Here is a 16,906-nt window from a genome sequence, read left to right on the forward strand (position 1 = left end):
CGCCGCCGTGCCCCCCCTGCGGGGAGGGGTTCCGGCTAACACCGGTTTCAAAACCGGGAAGGATTGGTTGTTGCTGCCCGATTTTTTCTACTTCCTGCAGAGCGAGGCTAACCACCAAGAGGCCCTTCTCCCGAGCCGTTTCTTGGCATATTTACAACAGCAGGAGTGGAATCCGATGGGACGTGTGGGACCTCCTGGCCTGCCTTGCCGCATACCTATGGGTATTCTGCGAATCACGACCCCTCTCCATTCGACACAGAGCGGGTACATTGCCCCTAAGGCACGATATACCCTAGCCTCAACAATTAATTAACAACTTTACGGGTTTCCTAAAGAGTGGCAGCACTGTCTCTTGTCTCAGCTGGGAGGGAAGGCAGCGGTATAAAATGCACTGTCACTGCCATTGCAGTGGAGTCCCTGAGGTGTGCTGCTCTGGTGGCCCTGCTCTGGGCAGAGGGGGCACACCGAGGCGTTGTGTTATCCCAGGTGTTATCCCAGCTCTGGGCTCTTCCCCCGGCATGCAAGAGCCAATGCACCTGCAGAGCCGAGGTCCCACTCCCCGGGCGGTGGGCACTGGGTGGTGAACACCCACAGCCAGCTCCCCTCCTGGCACATGCTCAAACGTACACCTTGGGCCGCTGTTTGCAATCAGGATCAGTCACACTTAATTCTCACGGGTTCTTACCAGCCTCGGCTCCATTTAAAGACACAGCATCCTTTTATTTCACCGCCAGGTTCGGTGGGCAGGGGGCTTTGTTGGCAGAGAGCTTTCCTTGCTAGAGGGTGTGTGCTAATTAAGACAGTTCACACATAGTTCAAGTAATTTCCTCTTTGGTCTCATTAACCATTTAGTTCTCCTTGAGCTCACCTTGTTACTTCTTAGCTTGACATCCTTACAATGTCTATTCATTTTCCCAAGTCTATGTCTTGGTAACTGTTTGTAAGGGTTGATTAACATCCTCTTGGTTTTCAAAGCCTTTTGACCTTTTGTTTTTCATTGTAGATATTTCTTTAAAGTGAACAGTTCTTGTTTCACCTGTGGGTCACCAGGAGTGAGGCCACACTAACTCTGGGCATGTCTCTGGCCTCCTGCTGCTTGAGGTGGAGACCTATCCACATCAGATCCAATGCTGTTATCATAGAATCACAGAATGGTTTTGCTTGGAAAAGACCTTTAAGATCATCAAGTCCAACCATTAACCCAGCACTGCCAAGCCCATCACTAAACCATGTCCTAAGCGACACATCTACACATCTGTTAAATCCCTCCAGGGACGGTGACTGCACCACTTTTCTGGGCAGCCTGTTCCAATGCTTGACAACCCTTTTGGAGAAGGCATTTTCCCTAACACCCCATCTAAACCTCCCCTGGTGCAACTTGAGGCTGTTTCCTCTCATCTTGTCACTTGCTACTTGGGAGAAGAGACCGACCCCCACCTCACTGCAACCTCCTCCCAGGCGGTTGTAGGAAGCAAGAAGGTCCCCCCCTGAGCCCCCCCCTCTCCAGGCTGAACCCCCCAGCTCCCCCCGCCGCCCTCCCCCAGCCCCTGCCCGGCTCTGGACACGCTCCAGCCCCTCAGTGTCTGTCCTGCAGTGAGGGGCCCAACACCGCACACAGGATCCGAGGTGCAGCCCCACCAGTGCCCAGTGCAGGGGGACCATCACTGCCCTGGTCCTGCTGGCCGCACTGTTACAGATACAAGCCAGGGTGCTGTTGGCTGCCTTGGCCACCTGGGCACGCTGCTGGCTCATGTTCAGCTGGCTGTTGACCAGCACCCCCAAGTCCTTTTCCCCCCAGGCAGTTCCCAGCCCCCTTCCCCCAGCCTGCAACGCTGCGTGTGGTTGTTGTGACCCATGGGCAGGACCCAGCACTGAGCCATGTTGAACCTCCTACAAGTGGCCTCAGTGCATCAGTCCAGCCTGATCCCTCTGCAGAACCTCCTGCTCCCCAACAGATCAACACTCTCACCCAACCTGGTGTCATCTGCAGACCTGGTGTTGTCTTGTTATTGTGACTCCTCAGAAGGTTTATCAATTAAGACACAAGGGTACCGCCCCCATCACTGTAACAGCAATCTGATACAAGATAAAACCCCAAATCCCCCACCCCAACAGCCTGAAGGAGACCTAATGACCACTAAACCACGTCATGGCCATGCTCCCAAGTCTGGTGGCCAAGACCATGGTCATGTGTCAGCTGGTGTCAGTGGCAGACCCTGAGCAGGGGTGGCTCTTTGTGAGGGGTACAGACGTGCTGCTGGATAGTATTTACTTCATGTTTGATTTATTTAGGTTCATTAGTGAAAAACCAACATGTGATATTGCTTATCACACAAACATCTCCATGCTAGATGAGAGTCTACGTAATTATCACGTACAAAGTGATGGTTGTGTTGGAAGTCAAATGTTACATTTTTAGATTGAAACACAGAGGGACCAAGACATGCCATGGTGCAGGCACCTGCCCACATGGGGGTGGGATCTTGTGCCAAGCCAGCATCACGCAGGTGAAGATGGTGGGCTACCATCTTTGCCTGGAGTCATCATGGTGTTGGCTAAGTGAGTGCCATGGGTTGGAAGAGCAACTGATTTTCATTAAGGACTTAACTGGATTGACAGAAAGGGGTTGTGATCTGTACAGCCAGCTATGTCTTCTGGGCCACATTTGTCCCAATCATCACTAGTGCTCAGCCAACCATTACTCTGTAAATTGGTGAAAATTAGGACTGATTAAACTATCATATCTTTGGCATTTCATATTATTAACACCCCATGTCAACATGCCAGAGTTCCAGATTATAAAAAATATCATCATTTGTAATTGGACATTAATTATTAGAGATCCATGAAGTGTCCCATTAAGGATTGTTAGGAGCTGGTGTTCATTTGTCCCATGTAAATTGGGTGTGATCGCAATGCAGAGTTTAATTACCATGGCTCCTCTTCCCCACCCAGGCTGAAGTTGTGCCCTGGGGCATCGTAATCCTTCAAAAAGTTGTGGCTAATAATTTGGGGTGCTGGGGAGTAATTACTCCAAATGAGGTTGATACCAGGATGCTTTGGGGCAGGTTCTGCTGACCAGCCAAATTTGGCGTCTAATGGTGGTGAAGCAACCCAACTTCATTACCCAGCCAAGAAACTGCATTTGTAAAGTGGGCAATGCAATTGCTGTCCCATCCTTGGGATAAGGGAATGAGCATTATTGTCATTACTAGGTATGACCTAATGGTTATACAATAACGATTACGAGAAGGGAAGGAAACTTTTTAAAAGAGTTTTCCCCCAACACCCTTCTTAATCTGGTACTCCTGATTGCCCACACGTTGTTTTTGATTCCAGGCTAATTGCCAAACAAGTAATTGGGATGAGGAATAATGTTGGACCAAGGATCCAGAGCAGAAAACTTGAGTAACAGCTGGTTTGCCTATCTGCTGCTCAGAAATGAGATGTTCATTCCCCTGATGGCTGACCACCTTCCACGTGGAGCTTCAAAGAGGTGTTTGGAAGGAGAACAGTCTTATTGCAGATGATTAGCCTGGACAGTTTGTCCAACAGACAACAGATGATCATCATTTATACCTGAAGTTGAGGTTATACCATGGTTGCCATCAAAAGCTTTCCAGATCAGACGATGAAGAACAGTCATAGTCTACCAATTGCCTAAAGGAGTGGTCACACTGTCAAGGTGACGTTGCCACCTGTGATATGGGAAAGTGACATATTTCACATGTTGCCAGCCCACCATGATGCCGTCAGAGGTGGGGAGGGTGAGTGTGTTGCGTGGGAGATCAATATCAATGCTTTCGACATCCTTTGGACAAGGGATCTGCTTGGTGCTTCCACCTGGATCCCTGATCCATGCCCTCGACCTGTGTTGTCAGACCAAGCCATTGTGTCCCAGGTGTCCCCGTTGATCCAGTTACGGTGTGCCATGAGCATAAGCATCTTCTGGATTGTGCTGGGCTGTGGGATTCCCTGGGGAGCAGGAGCAGAGTCTCCCCATCTTTCAAGGTTGGAGAATGAGGTCTGTATTTTAAGGGTCGATCTCCAGCGATGGGTCTGGTATCCAACAGGGAAGGAGCAAGCAGAGGTTTATGCCACGGAGACCACCACAATGGGGAACCTTGCCACCCCAGGGTTGACCCAGATCATTTAGAAGCTAATGAGGCTTTACTGGGGAGCTTGTTTGCCACAATCTGTGTTGGCATCCTCCTTCTGTGAGTCCTCTACATAGGCTGAATGGTCTCCATGTATTGTTGGGTCACAGCCTGATGTTGTGAAATGTTGTGTATCAATAAACGAGGTGCCTTGCCATGAGTAACCATCCATCCCTGTCCTCAGAAGCTGCACTTCTGCAGGTGCACAGTCATAATGCACCCTGGGCTTTGGCCTTGCCAGGATCCCTACAAGCTCCTGCAAGTCCTGAAGAACCCAGGACCTGTAGGAGCTCCTTCTCATTGAAGGGTGACCTCAACTTGGGTGTCTGCTGAGAGGTGTGGGAGGGAATACACCACCAGCCATGTTACGCCTGAAAATTAAACCATTTGGTTAGGTCTCCATCATTCACCTCCAGAGATGGATACCCTCTTCCCTTCCAGATGGGCTGGGATGTGGTTACACCTGCTCCAGAACTTACTGGAGGAATTCCCTCCCGTTAAAATGCCATTTAGATGTTGATATATTTTCACCCCACCAGTTCTGGTGGGATTTGATTGGCTTATGGACAGGGGAATGAGTTTACTGGATAACAGCCCATCATTCTTCATCCTGAATAAGAGGAGTTATGGGCAGTGTGGCTTCAGGGCCAACAGGACACTGTCCTGCACAAGTCACTTTTGGGCACAGCCTGCAACAGAAAGGCGGTAGACCCCTCGGTTGGTGTTTTATCCATGGAGACCCTGGGGTTTTGCATCTGAGGATTTGCCACCCAAGTGCTCAATGAACTTATGGTCTGGGATTTTAATATACTCATGCTTAATATATTTATATTATATAATAATTGGTGGGTGTCCCGTAGTTTCTGGGTGTAACTGGTTTGACTGGCCTGTCCCAAACCCTGTTCCTCCAGGAGACCCCATAAATGGCTCTGTTTTGGGGCTCACTCCTCTCTGTTGGGGTCTTTTTGTGCCAGATCACTTGGTTTTTAACAGAGGGGCTCTGGTTTCCTAACAGAGTTGGTATTTGTACTAAATCTGGGTCTGGATCATCCCCACATCCATGTTTGGAGCTGGAGTGTGGGACTGGAGACAGCTCAGTCCTGGGAAAGCGGGATCTGGCTCACGGCGGGTCCCCAGTTGGATATTGGGGTCTGGATTTGACCCTTTCCCATCAATGCATCCAGCCAGAAATGCCAACAGTGGCAGAAGATGAGCTGGAGGGTTAAACCCTGTGTGCAGGCTGCTCTGTCCCAGACAGCAAAATCAGCAGGGCTGGCGATTTTGGCACCGTGCCAGCGGCTGGCTGGGCTGTCTCATGCAGAAATACCCAGCCCCAGTCCCCCTGTGGAGGCATGTGCTGGGGGGAACACACGAGGGAGGCAGGAAAAAAGCATCACCCCTAATTTCAGGTTTCTGCTTGCCCCCCATCGCTCGAGCCAAAGCTTCATCCCTGTGGGCAAGGGGATAAACCAGAGCCAAACCCCTTCCACTTGGGGGTTGCATCCTGGCCATGGCGTGACCATGATGGGGATTCCAGGAGTGGGGCAGAGAGAAGCCCCCAGTCCTGTGCTGTTGTGGCAGCTCTTTTCCCGCTGATCCACAGGTTTGCTGATCCTCCCAACTCTGGGTATTCAGAGAGGGGTCAAAAAAAGGTCTGGATTACCCCAAAAGTGACCCTGTCTGATGGAAGTTCTCATCTCTTTGACCATGGGAGGTGACAGAGCTCTGTTCATGGGTGGGAGAGATCACGCTGACCCTTCCAGCTCTTGGCACTGCCGGAGCATCCTGCCACGCTCCCATCTTCTTCCCTGGGGTCAGCCCTCTGCCCCCCCCTGCCCTGTATCATTATCTGTCCCCAGTTTTTGGTGGGAGAAGGGCTCCAGAGGGGCAGGTCTGGTGGGTCAGCCCCTTTCCTAAAAAAAACAAGAGAAGCCTCTGTGGGGCTGAGGCCACAAGAAGCGGGGACTGGGGCAGCCCTGTGGGGCTGGGGAGCTGGTGGGACTCTGTGGGAGGTCAGTGCAGGAGGGTGGTGACTTACCCCACAGGGAGACGGGGGCAACAAGGGGCTGGGAATGGAGGTAGGAAGGGGGACTGGGATCACCCTGGGCTGGGCTGTTGGGAGCAGTGGGAGTAATGGGGCACACTGAGCTGGGAAAAGGGGACTGGTAGGTGATGGGACCCTAGTGGGATGGAGTAATGGGACTGGAGGGCAATGGAACTCCGGTGGGTCGGGCTGATGGGACTGGGGTGGTGGTGGGAGGTGGGACCCCGGCAGGATGGAGTAAAGGGACTGGGGGGCAGTGGGACCCCAGTGGGCCAGGCTGATGAGGCTGGGGGGGGCAGCGGGGCTCCCCCAGATCAGGTTATGGAGACAAGGGTGACTTGTTCCCACAGGCCCAGGGCACCAGGAGCAGGCGGGGGGGTTACGGGCCCGGGGCTGCGGCAGGACCCCCCCGGCCGAGCTGAGTGGAGCAGCTGGGAGGCCTATGGCCGCCCACGGGCCGGGCCGATGGCGGGGGGGGGAGGCGGGGGCGGGCCGTGGGCTCCTTCCCGCCGCGCCGGGCGCGTCCCTTCCGCGTGGGGCCGGGCGCACCCGGGCCGCTTTGCCCGACGCACCCCCGGAAGCCCGGCAGCGGGCCTGCTGCGGGCGGGGCCGGCGGAGCCGCTCGGTGCCGGGGGGAGAGGCGGGGGGCGGCAGAGTTGAGCGGGGCCGGGGCGGAACGGAACAGCACGGAGCGGTGCGGAGCGGGGCGAGGAGGAACAGAAAGGGAGCGGAACGGAAGGGAGCGGGCGCGTGTTTCCGAGGGGAGCCCGCTGGGCGGTTGCACCGCCCTGTCCCGGTACCGGAGCGCGCAGGGCGAGGAGATGGCGGCGGGTGGCAGCGGCGGGTGGCGCTGAGGGGCGGCGGCAGAGCAGCTATGGAGGGCGGCGGGGGCAAGCCCAGCCTGCAGGTGGTTTACCAGGCCGTGCAGGCGCTCTACCACGATCCCGATCCTAGCGGCAAGGAGCGGGCGAGCTGCTGGTTGGGCGAGCTCCAGAGATCGGTGAGGCCTGGTGGGGAGCGGGGCGGCGGGGCACGGCCGGGGGTGGGGAGGGGGCGCAGTCCCGGTGGCTCCCCGCCCCGGGGGGCGCCGACCGGCCGCGTCTCCTCGGTGCCCAGTGGGGGGGCCCGGCCCCGCGGCGGGCCGCTCCCTGGGGCTCCATCGGCGGCGGCGGGGGGGTTGTTGGGGTAAGGCCGCCCTCCCCGCGGCTCTGGGGAGCCCCGGGCCCGGCCTTTGTCAGCTCTCTCCGCGGCTTTTCTTTTTAATAACAGGAAGGACGGGCTGACATGTTTGGCACAGCCCTCACGGAGGCTGGGAAAGAGGAAACGGCGCCGGGAGGTGTCGGGGAAAAATGTGCAGCTCGCCCCGGCCTCCTCCCGCCGCCTGAGGTGAGGAGCTGGCGGGCATCCCGCGCCAGGCCCGGGGGCAGCATCGCCCTCCTGGCCCGCTGCCGGCGGGAGGGAGCCGAAAGCGTGGAGGGCAACTGTGACGGAGCCAAAGCCCTGTTCCTCATCTCTGGGGTCTGTAAAAGATGGATGGCGAGCTCTTTCTCCCCAAACTTTAGCCTTAAGGCTAAATTTGGGAGTCAGTGTGTGTTTTCCCACCTTGCATTGTCCTGATGGAAACAGATTTGTTCCCTCTCAGTTGTAAAGCTGGGGCTGACTTTGTTTTGTCTCCTCTCCAAACCCTGTTGTTTCTCCTTGTTATCTTTTGTACTGATGCATCACTCCCTGTGCAGCTCTGGTGCCCTTTGTGGCATTGTGGGGCATAGTTTTCCTCCTTTGCTCTTCCCCCAAAATCTTTGGTGGTTGCTGATGCCTTCCTGGGAGAAGTCTGGTTAGTTTTCTCTCTCATGTTAAGACTTCTGGAGGAGTGAGCCTCCTGCCTCCCTCGGTGGGCCATTTATCTCAAAGCCTGAATCCTGTGGAGCAGAGCAGAGAGTTCCTCTCCTCAGCTCTCTCACCACCCTCCCAAGCAGGTTTCACAGAGCTCCGTTCAGGTCTTTCAGTTTCCCACCAGCTGGTAAATCTTTAGACCGTTTGTTACCACAAACTCACATTTTTCCCCCCCCTTTGTTTGTAATTTACTTGAGCACACTGCACAGGGTTACATCCAACTGTGAGATTTTGCAGCAGCATCTGTTTCCGCAACAATTCTGCTAAGCAAGGAAAAACCTGTCAGTTGTGTGTCTGTATTTAGGCAGCCACATTCCTCATTTGCCCCCCTCAGGAAGGGGACTTTGCTGTTCAGGAGGCACATGTGGAGAATTTGGGTCCATGAAGTGGCTCAACACTGATCGGTGCTGGGTCCAAGCCTTCAGTGGATCAGGGCACTACCAGCTGTGGTTATGCCCCTACAAAGACCTCATTTCAGTTTAAAGAGAGCGATTATTATTTCCGAGATTATTCTTGTTCCAGGAACAACCCAATTCTGTGGTCACAGTGGTGGGTGCTCCATGTTTACTGGCTGAGGCCTCTGGGCTGCCAGGTCTCTGTCTGAGCGGGCCAGGAGTTAATGGTGCCACAATTACTTTGGATCCTTTGGTGGGGTAGATAAGCGTTTTGCAATGTGCTTAGAGGAGTTCCTGGTCAGCATTTGGGGCAGAGTGGAAAAACAGGGATGGGCAAAGGATGCAACAGGATGAAGAAGATGGATTTCATCTGTTATCAGTGCTGGGACGGGAGGCTGAAGATGGTTTCTCTGCATTAGAGGTCTGCAGGCTGCACTCTGGCTGCCCACACTTACTATAAACTGCCCCATCGAGAGGAGAGCTCAAAGTATTTGGGCTTTTATTTTTTAATATCCTGACCACCTGTAAGGATGGGATGTCTTTGTCTTTGGGAAGTCTTGGCGTTTGTTTTACTCCACTGTGGTTTCTTTGGGCTCTTACCTGTGTTGTCCAGGTTGTTTTTAATCTAAATCATGGGTGTCCTTACGTGGTTTTAGCCTTTGTGTTCCTATAAGGCTTCTCTCTGCGCTGCTCCCCTTGACTGGCTCTGGCTGTTGTCCAGTCTCTGGTGGCTGAACAGTTTCTCTGCACGGCTGCTTTTGTCCTGCCTTGCAGATAAGCGTGTGTGAAGCACCTCAGCTCTAGTACCAGTAAACAAAGGGGATCCCTGTGCTTTTCAGAGAGGAATATCTCTCCGATCTCTTCTCAAGAGAAATGCCTTCAGAAATCCCTTTTCAGCTCTGGACTGACTGTTGTATGTACAAGGGTGTTTTAAACACAAGCGGTGAGCCACCTGGACTCCAGGTTGACAGCATTTCTACTTCTTGCTTTTTATTTATGCTTATTTGGCCTGATCCTTTCAGAGATTTATTTGCTGCATCCAAGGATTAATTCCAGTTGGTTTTCAGACTTTCAGGTGTTGTGGGGCACAGCCTGATTTCATTCAGTGTGTTCAGCTTGTTTAAACTATTCTTTACTGAATTTATTTCAACTTTCGGATGCAAGCCAGAGGAATGTGAGTACTTTTGATAGCATTAACATAACAGATAACAAATTTGACTTGCTCAAGGCCTTGGGCTGTCCAGTCCCCCCATTCTCACTGAGAGAAGATAACTGCTCGGATGGGTGATGTTGCCAGGTGTCAGCATGTGTGATCTTAACCCTGTGGTACGTGGGAGCCCACAGCCACCGTGGGGTACGAGCATGCCCCAGTCATGGTAAAACTGCCTGGTAGTTTTACTGCTGTGTACAGGGATGATGATATGCTGCTTCTTAGCAACTTCATACTGCAGGTACGAGGTTGTCTGATCCCTGTGCCTAAATGAAAGCTTGTGATATAAGTATTGTGTGTAATTGAGAGTCTAAAGCTGCAGGTAGCTGATGGCTGAGGTCTGATTTAACATCATTTTTCATAAAGAGTGTAACAGAAGCTTTGGCTGCTTCTTTATGAGACTGGGGGAATTGTGCTTAACAAGCAGTGCTAGCTCCGTGCCTGTCACTGGTGTTGCGTGCTCAGCATGGCGAGGTGCTGCAGGATTAGTGCTGCCTGTGGCAAAGCAGAGCTTCAAAGCTGGAAACTCTTCTTGTGCATGTTGTGGAGTATGGTAAGATGATTTGGGATATGCTGGCAAGGAGTTTGCTGATGAATGGTTGCAGGACGTTCACTGGAGCAAGTGCCTGGAAGGTGTGTTGGAAAGTAAAGGTCTTTCTGCTTATTTTTCTTGTGCAAAGAGATGAAACTTAGATGTTTAAGTAGCAGCATTCTTCAGGAAGCTTATGAAGGCAAACGTAACTCGCAGCCTTAGCTGTACCAGGAACTAGCTGGCTTCCTTTCAGATTGAAAGCCATTCCTGAAATTAAGTCCTCTCCTCCTAATACAACTCATGAGCTGTTGCACCAGGCACCACTGAAGATGCAAGTACTCTTATTATACCTATATTTTATACAATTATATAGAGTTTATAAATACATAATACGGAGGTTATTCTGCCACCCTCCATCCTTAGGGATCTGTGTCCTCCCTCCCCTTGCAGGGAGGGAGCTAAGGCAGCAGCGGGCACATGTCCTTCCCGTAGCTGCAGTGAGCAGCGTGGCAGAAGCCTGCTCGTGGGACTGTAGCTTTTAGGGGAAGACTGAAAATAAAAACTCCTTTGCCGTTTTTCTGCACCAGTCATCCCATCTCTCTCTTTAACAACATGCTGCTGAGATGTGGTGTGCAAGGCATCAGCTTTATGGAACATACAACCTCAGTGATGAGCTTCAAGTGAGGATTTTGTGCCCAGAGGTTGACATAAAAATGTAAAAGCAGAGTGTGTGGTGGGTTTTGGTGCTGACTTCTCTAGGTGGGTTGATAAGGAAAATGACTGCTGCTCCAACTGCTTGCTGACTGTCAACAGTGACAAGCCAAAGGCTTGGAGTGTCATCCGCCGATCCTCAAGCAGTGGCTGTACTGGCCAAACACTCGCTTATCATTCCTGTTTTATAAATAAGGTCTCCTTGTATCTCAAGCTGGATCAAGTCTGGATTTAATAACCTGAAGGTCCTTTCTGTGGGCTGTCTTCTGTTCACAAACCATCTCTGTTCAAATGACTTAAAATTTCTTAAATATTCGTTGCCAGCCAGAATAGCACTTGATTAGATGCGATTTGTTCCTGTTTGATACTTGAGCAGTTCAGTCTCAATTGGTTCTGCACCATTGGCCTCTGGTGGGATGGGCTGGTGGGACTGGGTTGCTGCTATTTTTTTGCATTTCTGGAGTTGTGGTATTGTCTTAAGATCTGGCTGTTTGCCAGGATGGTTGTCACACGTTAAAGCCATTGTGGGGATGGGAAGCTAAAGCTTAAATGTTAGTTTGTGTGTGCCTGAATCACTATGCAGTGCTGACAGTGTGCTACTGAGAGGTGTCGGTAAGATTGTTGGTAGCGATTGGCTTGGGTGGTTCAGATTTGTCCATCTCTTCCCTCTGCAGCATCGTTTCTTGCCTGTTAACTGCTAATTATTTCAGGGGAATGAGGCATGCTCTTAACAGAGTATCTTGAAGAGTTGTGAGCTTGCCTGTGTCTTGTACAGCACTGAAGAGCTCAGCTGTAGAACTGTACAACTTTACCTAAATCACAGAATTTGAGGATCATTCAACCGACAAACCTATGCTGTATGTTTGGAGTTGCATAAAGGCTAATTCCAGAGTAGTTGGGAGTTTCTTTAATGCAGAAGAGTCGGACCAAATGTAGGTATTAAACTTGTTTCAAATGTGTTCAGCTTTCTGATCCTGCTTTCTTAAGTGTTTCATCATTAGCTTGTCTTTGGAGTGGAGGGTTCATGAAATGTGCAGTGCAGATAAGCAGCTGCAAGCTGGTGTGTTGGATTTTTTTTTGGTGTGGATTAAGTGTAGGTTGGTTTGTGATTTAACGTTGATTTATTAAGTGCTTTCTAGGAGGTGGAAATTATATGTGGCTCGTAGCCAGACAGGGTTCATTTAAGTGACTAATTCTGATGTAGTTTTCCTTTGATCTGTCCCTAAAGTTAATTTAGTGATAATATTGGGTAGAATTATAACCCCTAATTAAAATAATTAAAAAAAGCCAACAAAACACCTTTTACCAATTGAAGCGTGCTGGAAATTATTTTGGTATTCTTTCCCAAATCATTTTAAGGGAAATAAAATCTCACTCCCCTTGCACCCCATGATCAGTGCTGCTTGTGTGGACAGGAACCCACAAAATGCACGATAAACAGATCATTTCTTCAAGGAGGTTAAGAAAGGAAGGCACAGTCTGGCTTCCCTCTTGTTTGCACACACTGTTTAAAGCTTTTTCATTTTAGGGTGATGAGAAGTCAATGTAAAGTCCCCACGTCATGCTGCAGCCAAGAGGTCAAGGGAACCTTTGGGTGCCATTTCTACAGCATCCAGGATGGCCAACTCTTACTGCCCCCTCCTGAGTTACTCAAAGGTGTAAAAAACAGATTCATTTGATGTCTTGAATGGCCGAAATTTGGTGTGGCCACGTTGCTCTTCCTTTATATGTGCTTGTGGCTTGGTGCTGTCTGTCGCTTTGAGACTGGCATGGGCTGGCGTTGTCCAATCAATAGGGACCTTTTGTCCTGCCAAAATCCATGTGTGACCCTGGCAGTTCTGCACTGCTCTGCCCCACTGTGCACTCCCTCCTGCTGCTGTGTGGCACAGGCACAGTGCAGGAGATGTATTTGAGCTGCTTGTGGGCCACATAGCTTGAGAGCATCAGGCTTATCGCTCTTCTAAACACCAAAATAACTTTCCTCCTTCCCTACCTGAAATAACATCACAGGATCGTGGGAAGGGTCACCTTTGAGGGTCTCCATCCACCCTACTGCTCAGAGAAGGCTTCAAGCTTAGATCTGGTCCTGTGGCAATGATGGTATGACCATCGCTCAAACCATCCTGGTCAACAAGGCTTTAGCTTGACCCAAAATTTGTGTTTCATATTGCCAGCAAACCAGTATAAATGAGAAATTCCCAGATTCGCAAGAATGCTTGTCGCTGGTTACCCCAGTAACCGAGTACTCAAGGACAGGGTTACTGGTCTTCATCTCATGGGTTTTTTTGGTCTATTGGGGCATTTGGCCAGTTGTACTGGGCCATCATGCGTGAGTGGCTGCTGCAGAGGCATGCCTGGAAGTTCATTTTGGCACATGCAAAGGAAGCACAGATTTACAAGCATTGTTCCGGAGGTGATCTGCTTGTTTGGAGAGCAGTGCTTGCAATGTGGATGCCCTCACCAGAGCTGGAGAGAACCTTGCCTCCAGCAGCCTGCTTGAGCCATTGATGGATTTTTGAGAGGTGATGGTATCTTGACAGAGCTTTGGAAGAGAATCTGTGTGCCAGCACACTAAAAGGAGATCTTAATGATCTTTTGTAGAAGGGGCTGTGTTCATTCCCCACTCACTGAGATGCTCCAGACTGCAGGGTTGTGTTTGGCCCAGGTCCTCTAGTGATGTTAGTTCTGAGTTTTTGAAGCGTTCAATATGTGTCAAGAAATCGGGCCATATGTGGCCAAAAGCAATGGGTAGAAAAGGCTGCAGAAGCAAGAATGATGTCTTCTGCACTGATAGTCTAGAAGGCACAAGTTTTCTGACCAACCAAGCACCCTCCTATGATAAGGTAGTTGGTGTGGTGGATGGGGAGAGCAGTGGATGTCCTGTTCCTTGATGTTTAACAAGGCTTTCAATGCAGTGTCTTACAGTGTTCCTGTAATCGAACTGGAGAGAGATGGACCTGATGGTTGGGAAACTCTCCCAATCACAGGGCTCAAACAGGAGTGGTCATTGACCTGAAGTCCAGCTGGTGGCCGGTTACGAGTGGCATTCCCAAAGGATCGATAGTAGCATGGATGCTGCTGAATGTTAATCACCTGGATGATAGGACAGATGCATCCTCAGTAAGTTCACGGATGATGCCAAGCTGGAGGAGTAGTTGATACTCTGGAGGCAGGGCTGCTCTTCCAAGGGACCTTGATGGGTGGAGGAATGGGCTTATGGGGACCTCAGGCAGTTCAGCAAAGGCCAATTCAAAGTCCATTCCCTGGGATGTGAAACCCCCCCTTGGGATGAGTGGCTGGAAAGCAATGTTGTGGTTTGGGGTTTAGGAGACCAAGTTGTTCTTGGGCTGCATTAGGATGGATAAATCCTGGAACGAAGACCAGGGTTGAGGAGGTCTCCATCCTTGGAGACCTACTCAACTGCCCTGAATGGGCTTGACTTAAATTGCTTCTGCTTTGGTTAGAGGGTCTGACCAGCGACCTCCAGGTTTGCTGCTTTGTTATTCTGTGATTCTGAGTTTTAGGTTTTTCAGCTGTCTTCTGAGAGCCTTCCTTACTACGATGTAAATCTTCCATGGTAAAGATTGCCTATGGCAGCAGTTGAATCCTTTCAAGGAAGGGGCATGAGATTATAAATTGGGGAAAAAATGCAAGTTAAACATGTTGGTGAAAGTTCAGAAGGAAATGCTGCCTCTGCGGCAAGGTTTTACCAAAGGATCCACTACATACTTCCCTTTTGAGCTGGAAGCTCTTCATTCTCACGGCACCTACGAACTCGTAATTCATCTTCGTGCTGTTTTGGTATCCATCTCTTAGACTGGCGTTGAATAGGCCCATTCCTTCCTTCACTTTGGTGTGTGGAAAAGGAGAGAAATTTCAGGGATTGTAGCTGGGCTCCCGTCGTGGTGCAACCGCATCTCCAGCACACAAGCTGCCATCTGTTTTCTCAATAACAAACATAGGTCTGGCTGGCAGGCTGTCCACTGGAAGATGCTTACCTTGACTGGCCCTCTGAAGTCATCTTCAAAGTCTTGTGGAGCAGAAGACTTGACTTTGAATGCACTGTCTTTGCCTAAGGCTTGCTTGAGCTCAGTGCATGAAGTCCATTAGAACTGTCCTTCAAAAGCCTGGACGAGCCCCTGGGGAGAGGCTGCTCAATAGCTGAGAGGGTTTGCCAGCTGGCTTGGCTTGTGAATTATGACCTTGGGCATATCATACTTTGGAGGTACCACTTGACCGAAGAGTGGAAACAGACAGCTCTTTGTTGGAAGGCTGGGGTGTAAGAGAAACACTTCATGGCTGCCTTTCAAGCGTGAAGCCTCCCCTGTTCTCACAGCTTTATGGCTCAAGCCAGCCTTTGTCTGAAAAGGATTTATAAAATTTAAGGCTGTGCTAGGAGCTCCTCTGGCTGGTGCTTCAGCTTCCGTATAGCTGGAAGATTTGTTCTGCCAGTAACTCTTCCACTAGCTGAGATTGAATAGACTGGATGTTCCTTTCCCAAGCTGGTTTCTTGAGAAGGACTTACTTGTCATTGAAGGTTTCTGGCTGGGATGGGTGAAGTTGAGCTGTCATGAACTCCCTCCAGCATCGGCACCCGATGTAATACAGCTCTGAATCCCTCCCTCTTGCTCATGGTCTCCTGCTTTGTACTAGGAGGTTACATTATGGTGGTGACCACCTAGTTCTAAACCGAATTTGGAGCTTAGGGAACATTCACAGCTGCTTAGAGCCATCTGCATGTCCTTTGGTTAGATGTGCATAGCCAAACTCCATGTCTCGAGTCTTTTGGTGCCTCTTGTTCTGCACTGAAGGGACACAGTGAGCACTTCTGTAGGATACTCATCTGTGTTCAGCCTCGGGCTGATCAAAGCCAAGTGCAGATTTTCAAGGATGCTTCCTACCATGCTTCGTTAAATGAGAGTAGCTCTCAAGATGTCTAGGCAATTCTTTGTCTCTTTGTCCAGTCCTCATCTTTCAAAATATGTGGTGCCTGTTTCACTGCCCTCTCTCCATCTCCAGGGTCTAATCAGCTGAACTGAAGCTGCTTCTGCTAGTTAGTGGGTCAGGTGGAGGAGTAGGTGGTAGGAACTGGCTGCATCCCTCAGGAGCTGTAACTTTATATAGTACTGGGGCCAGAAGGTGATACAGTGCCAGCAAGAGGTCTTCCTACATGGGTTCAAGAACAGCTTGAGCTGTCCACAAGGAAGGAAACAATCCCTCTTCTTCTGGAGATTTCTGGTGTGGACCTGCCATGGGACTGGAGCTGGGGAGGTGGTTCTGCACCAAGGCTGGTAGATGTGTCCTCCTACCTAAAATCCTTCTGCTTCTCAGGCAGTGCATCCTCTTCTGAGCAGAAGAGGCAATGCTTCTTAACTTTGAGAGCCAATTATGGTTTCCAGCCTCCCATTCCTCCTAGCTGCAAAACGCGCAGGAACGACGCATCTTGCCAGCTTCATTTCCACCCAGCTCCAGGATTGAGGCTTTTTTCTTGCATCAAGGCTGTGTTTGTATAGGAGCTTGGGTGACATCATCTTGAGTGCTTCATGTGGGGGTGTGGGGCTGCTTTTGTGGATGAGCTTTGTGAGGATGGAGCTGGGAGTCTTGACATAGGTGTGGATGGTTTGGGCATGGGGTACTCATTCTGCTCCATTGCATTTTTCTTTCCCCTCCCTTGAGTGAAGGTTTTTATTTATTTAAGACTTGCTACTCTTGGATCTTCATGAATCTTAAAGCTTCTGTAGACAGCTCCTGTCCAGCTGATGATCTCTGCCCTCTGGATGCCATTAGTGTGGTGGAACTCACTAGGCATTGGTCCTCTTTTCTTGCAGAAAAGTGATGGAACAGTAAAATGATGAAAAATACACTGGATTTTTCTGCAAATGTTTTCAATTATAATTTTCTAAACACTACAAGTCATCTCTAAATGAGTGCCTTCTCATCTACCCATTTGTTAAAACTGAAATA

The 16,906-nt window shown here is 50.5% G+C and overlaps 1 protein-coding gene across 3 annotated transcripts in view; it reads left to right on the top strand.

The window, feature by feature from the left end:
- The first annotated feature begins 6,906 nt into the window (after positions 1–6,906).
- The window catches only part of TNPO3 (transportin 3), a 44,676-nt gene continuing 34,676 nt past the window's right edge, over positions 6,907–16,906 (top strand). Inside the window, exons 1-2 of one of the 3 annotated variants that reach the window (XM_040595160.1) lie at positions 6,907–7,201; positions 7,471–7,587. In XM_040595160.1, the coding sequence (XP_040451094.1) occupies positions 7,076–7,201; positions 7,471–7,587 (243 nt within the window). In that variant the 5' untranslated portion in view covers positions 6,907–7,075. Of the gene's footprint in view, positions 7,202–7,470; positions 7,588–13,880; positions 14,063–16,906 lie in introns of those variants that run through there. The other 2 variants (XM_040595161.1, XM_040595163.1) reach the window with 2 other exon arrangements.

Source organism: Falco naumanni, chromosome 5, assembly GCF_017639655.2.
Source record: "Falco naumanni isolate bFalNau1 chromosome 5, bFalNau1.pat, whole genome shotgun sequence".
NCBI classification, from domain to species: domain Eukaryota; kingdom Metazoa; phylum Chordata; class Aves; order Falconiformes; family Falconidae; genus Falco; species Falco naumanni.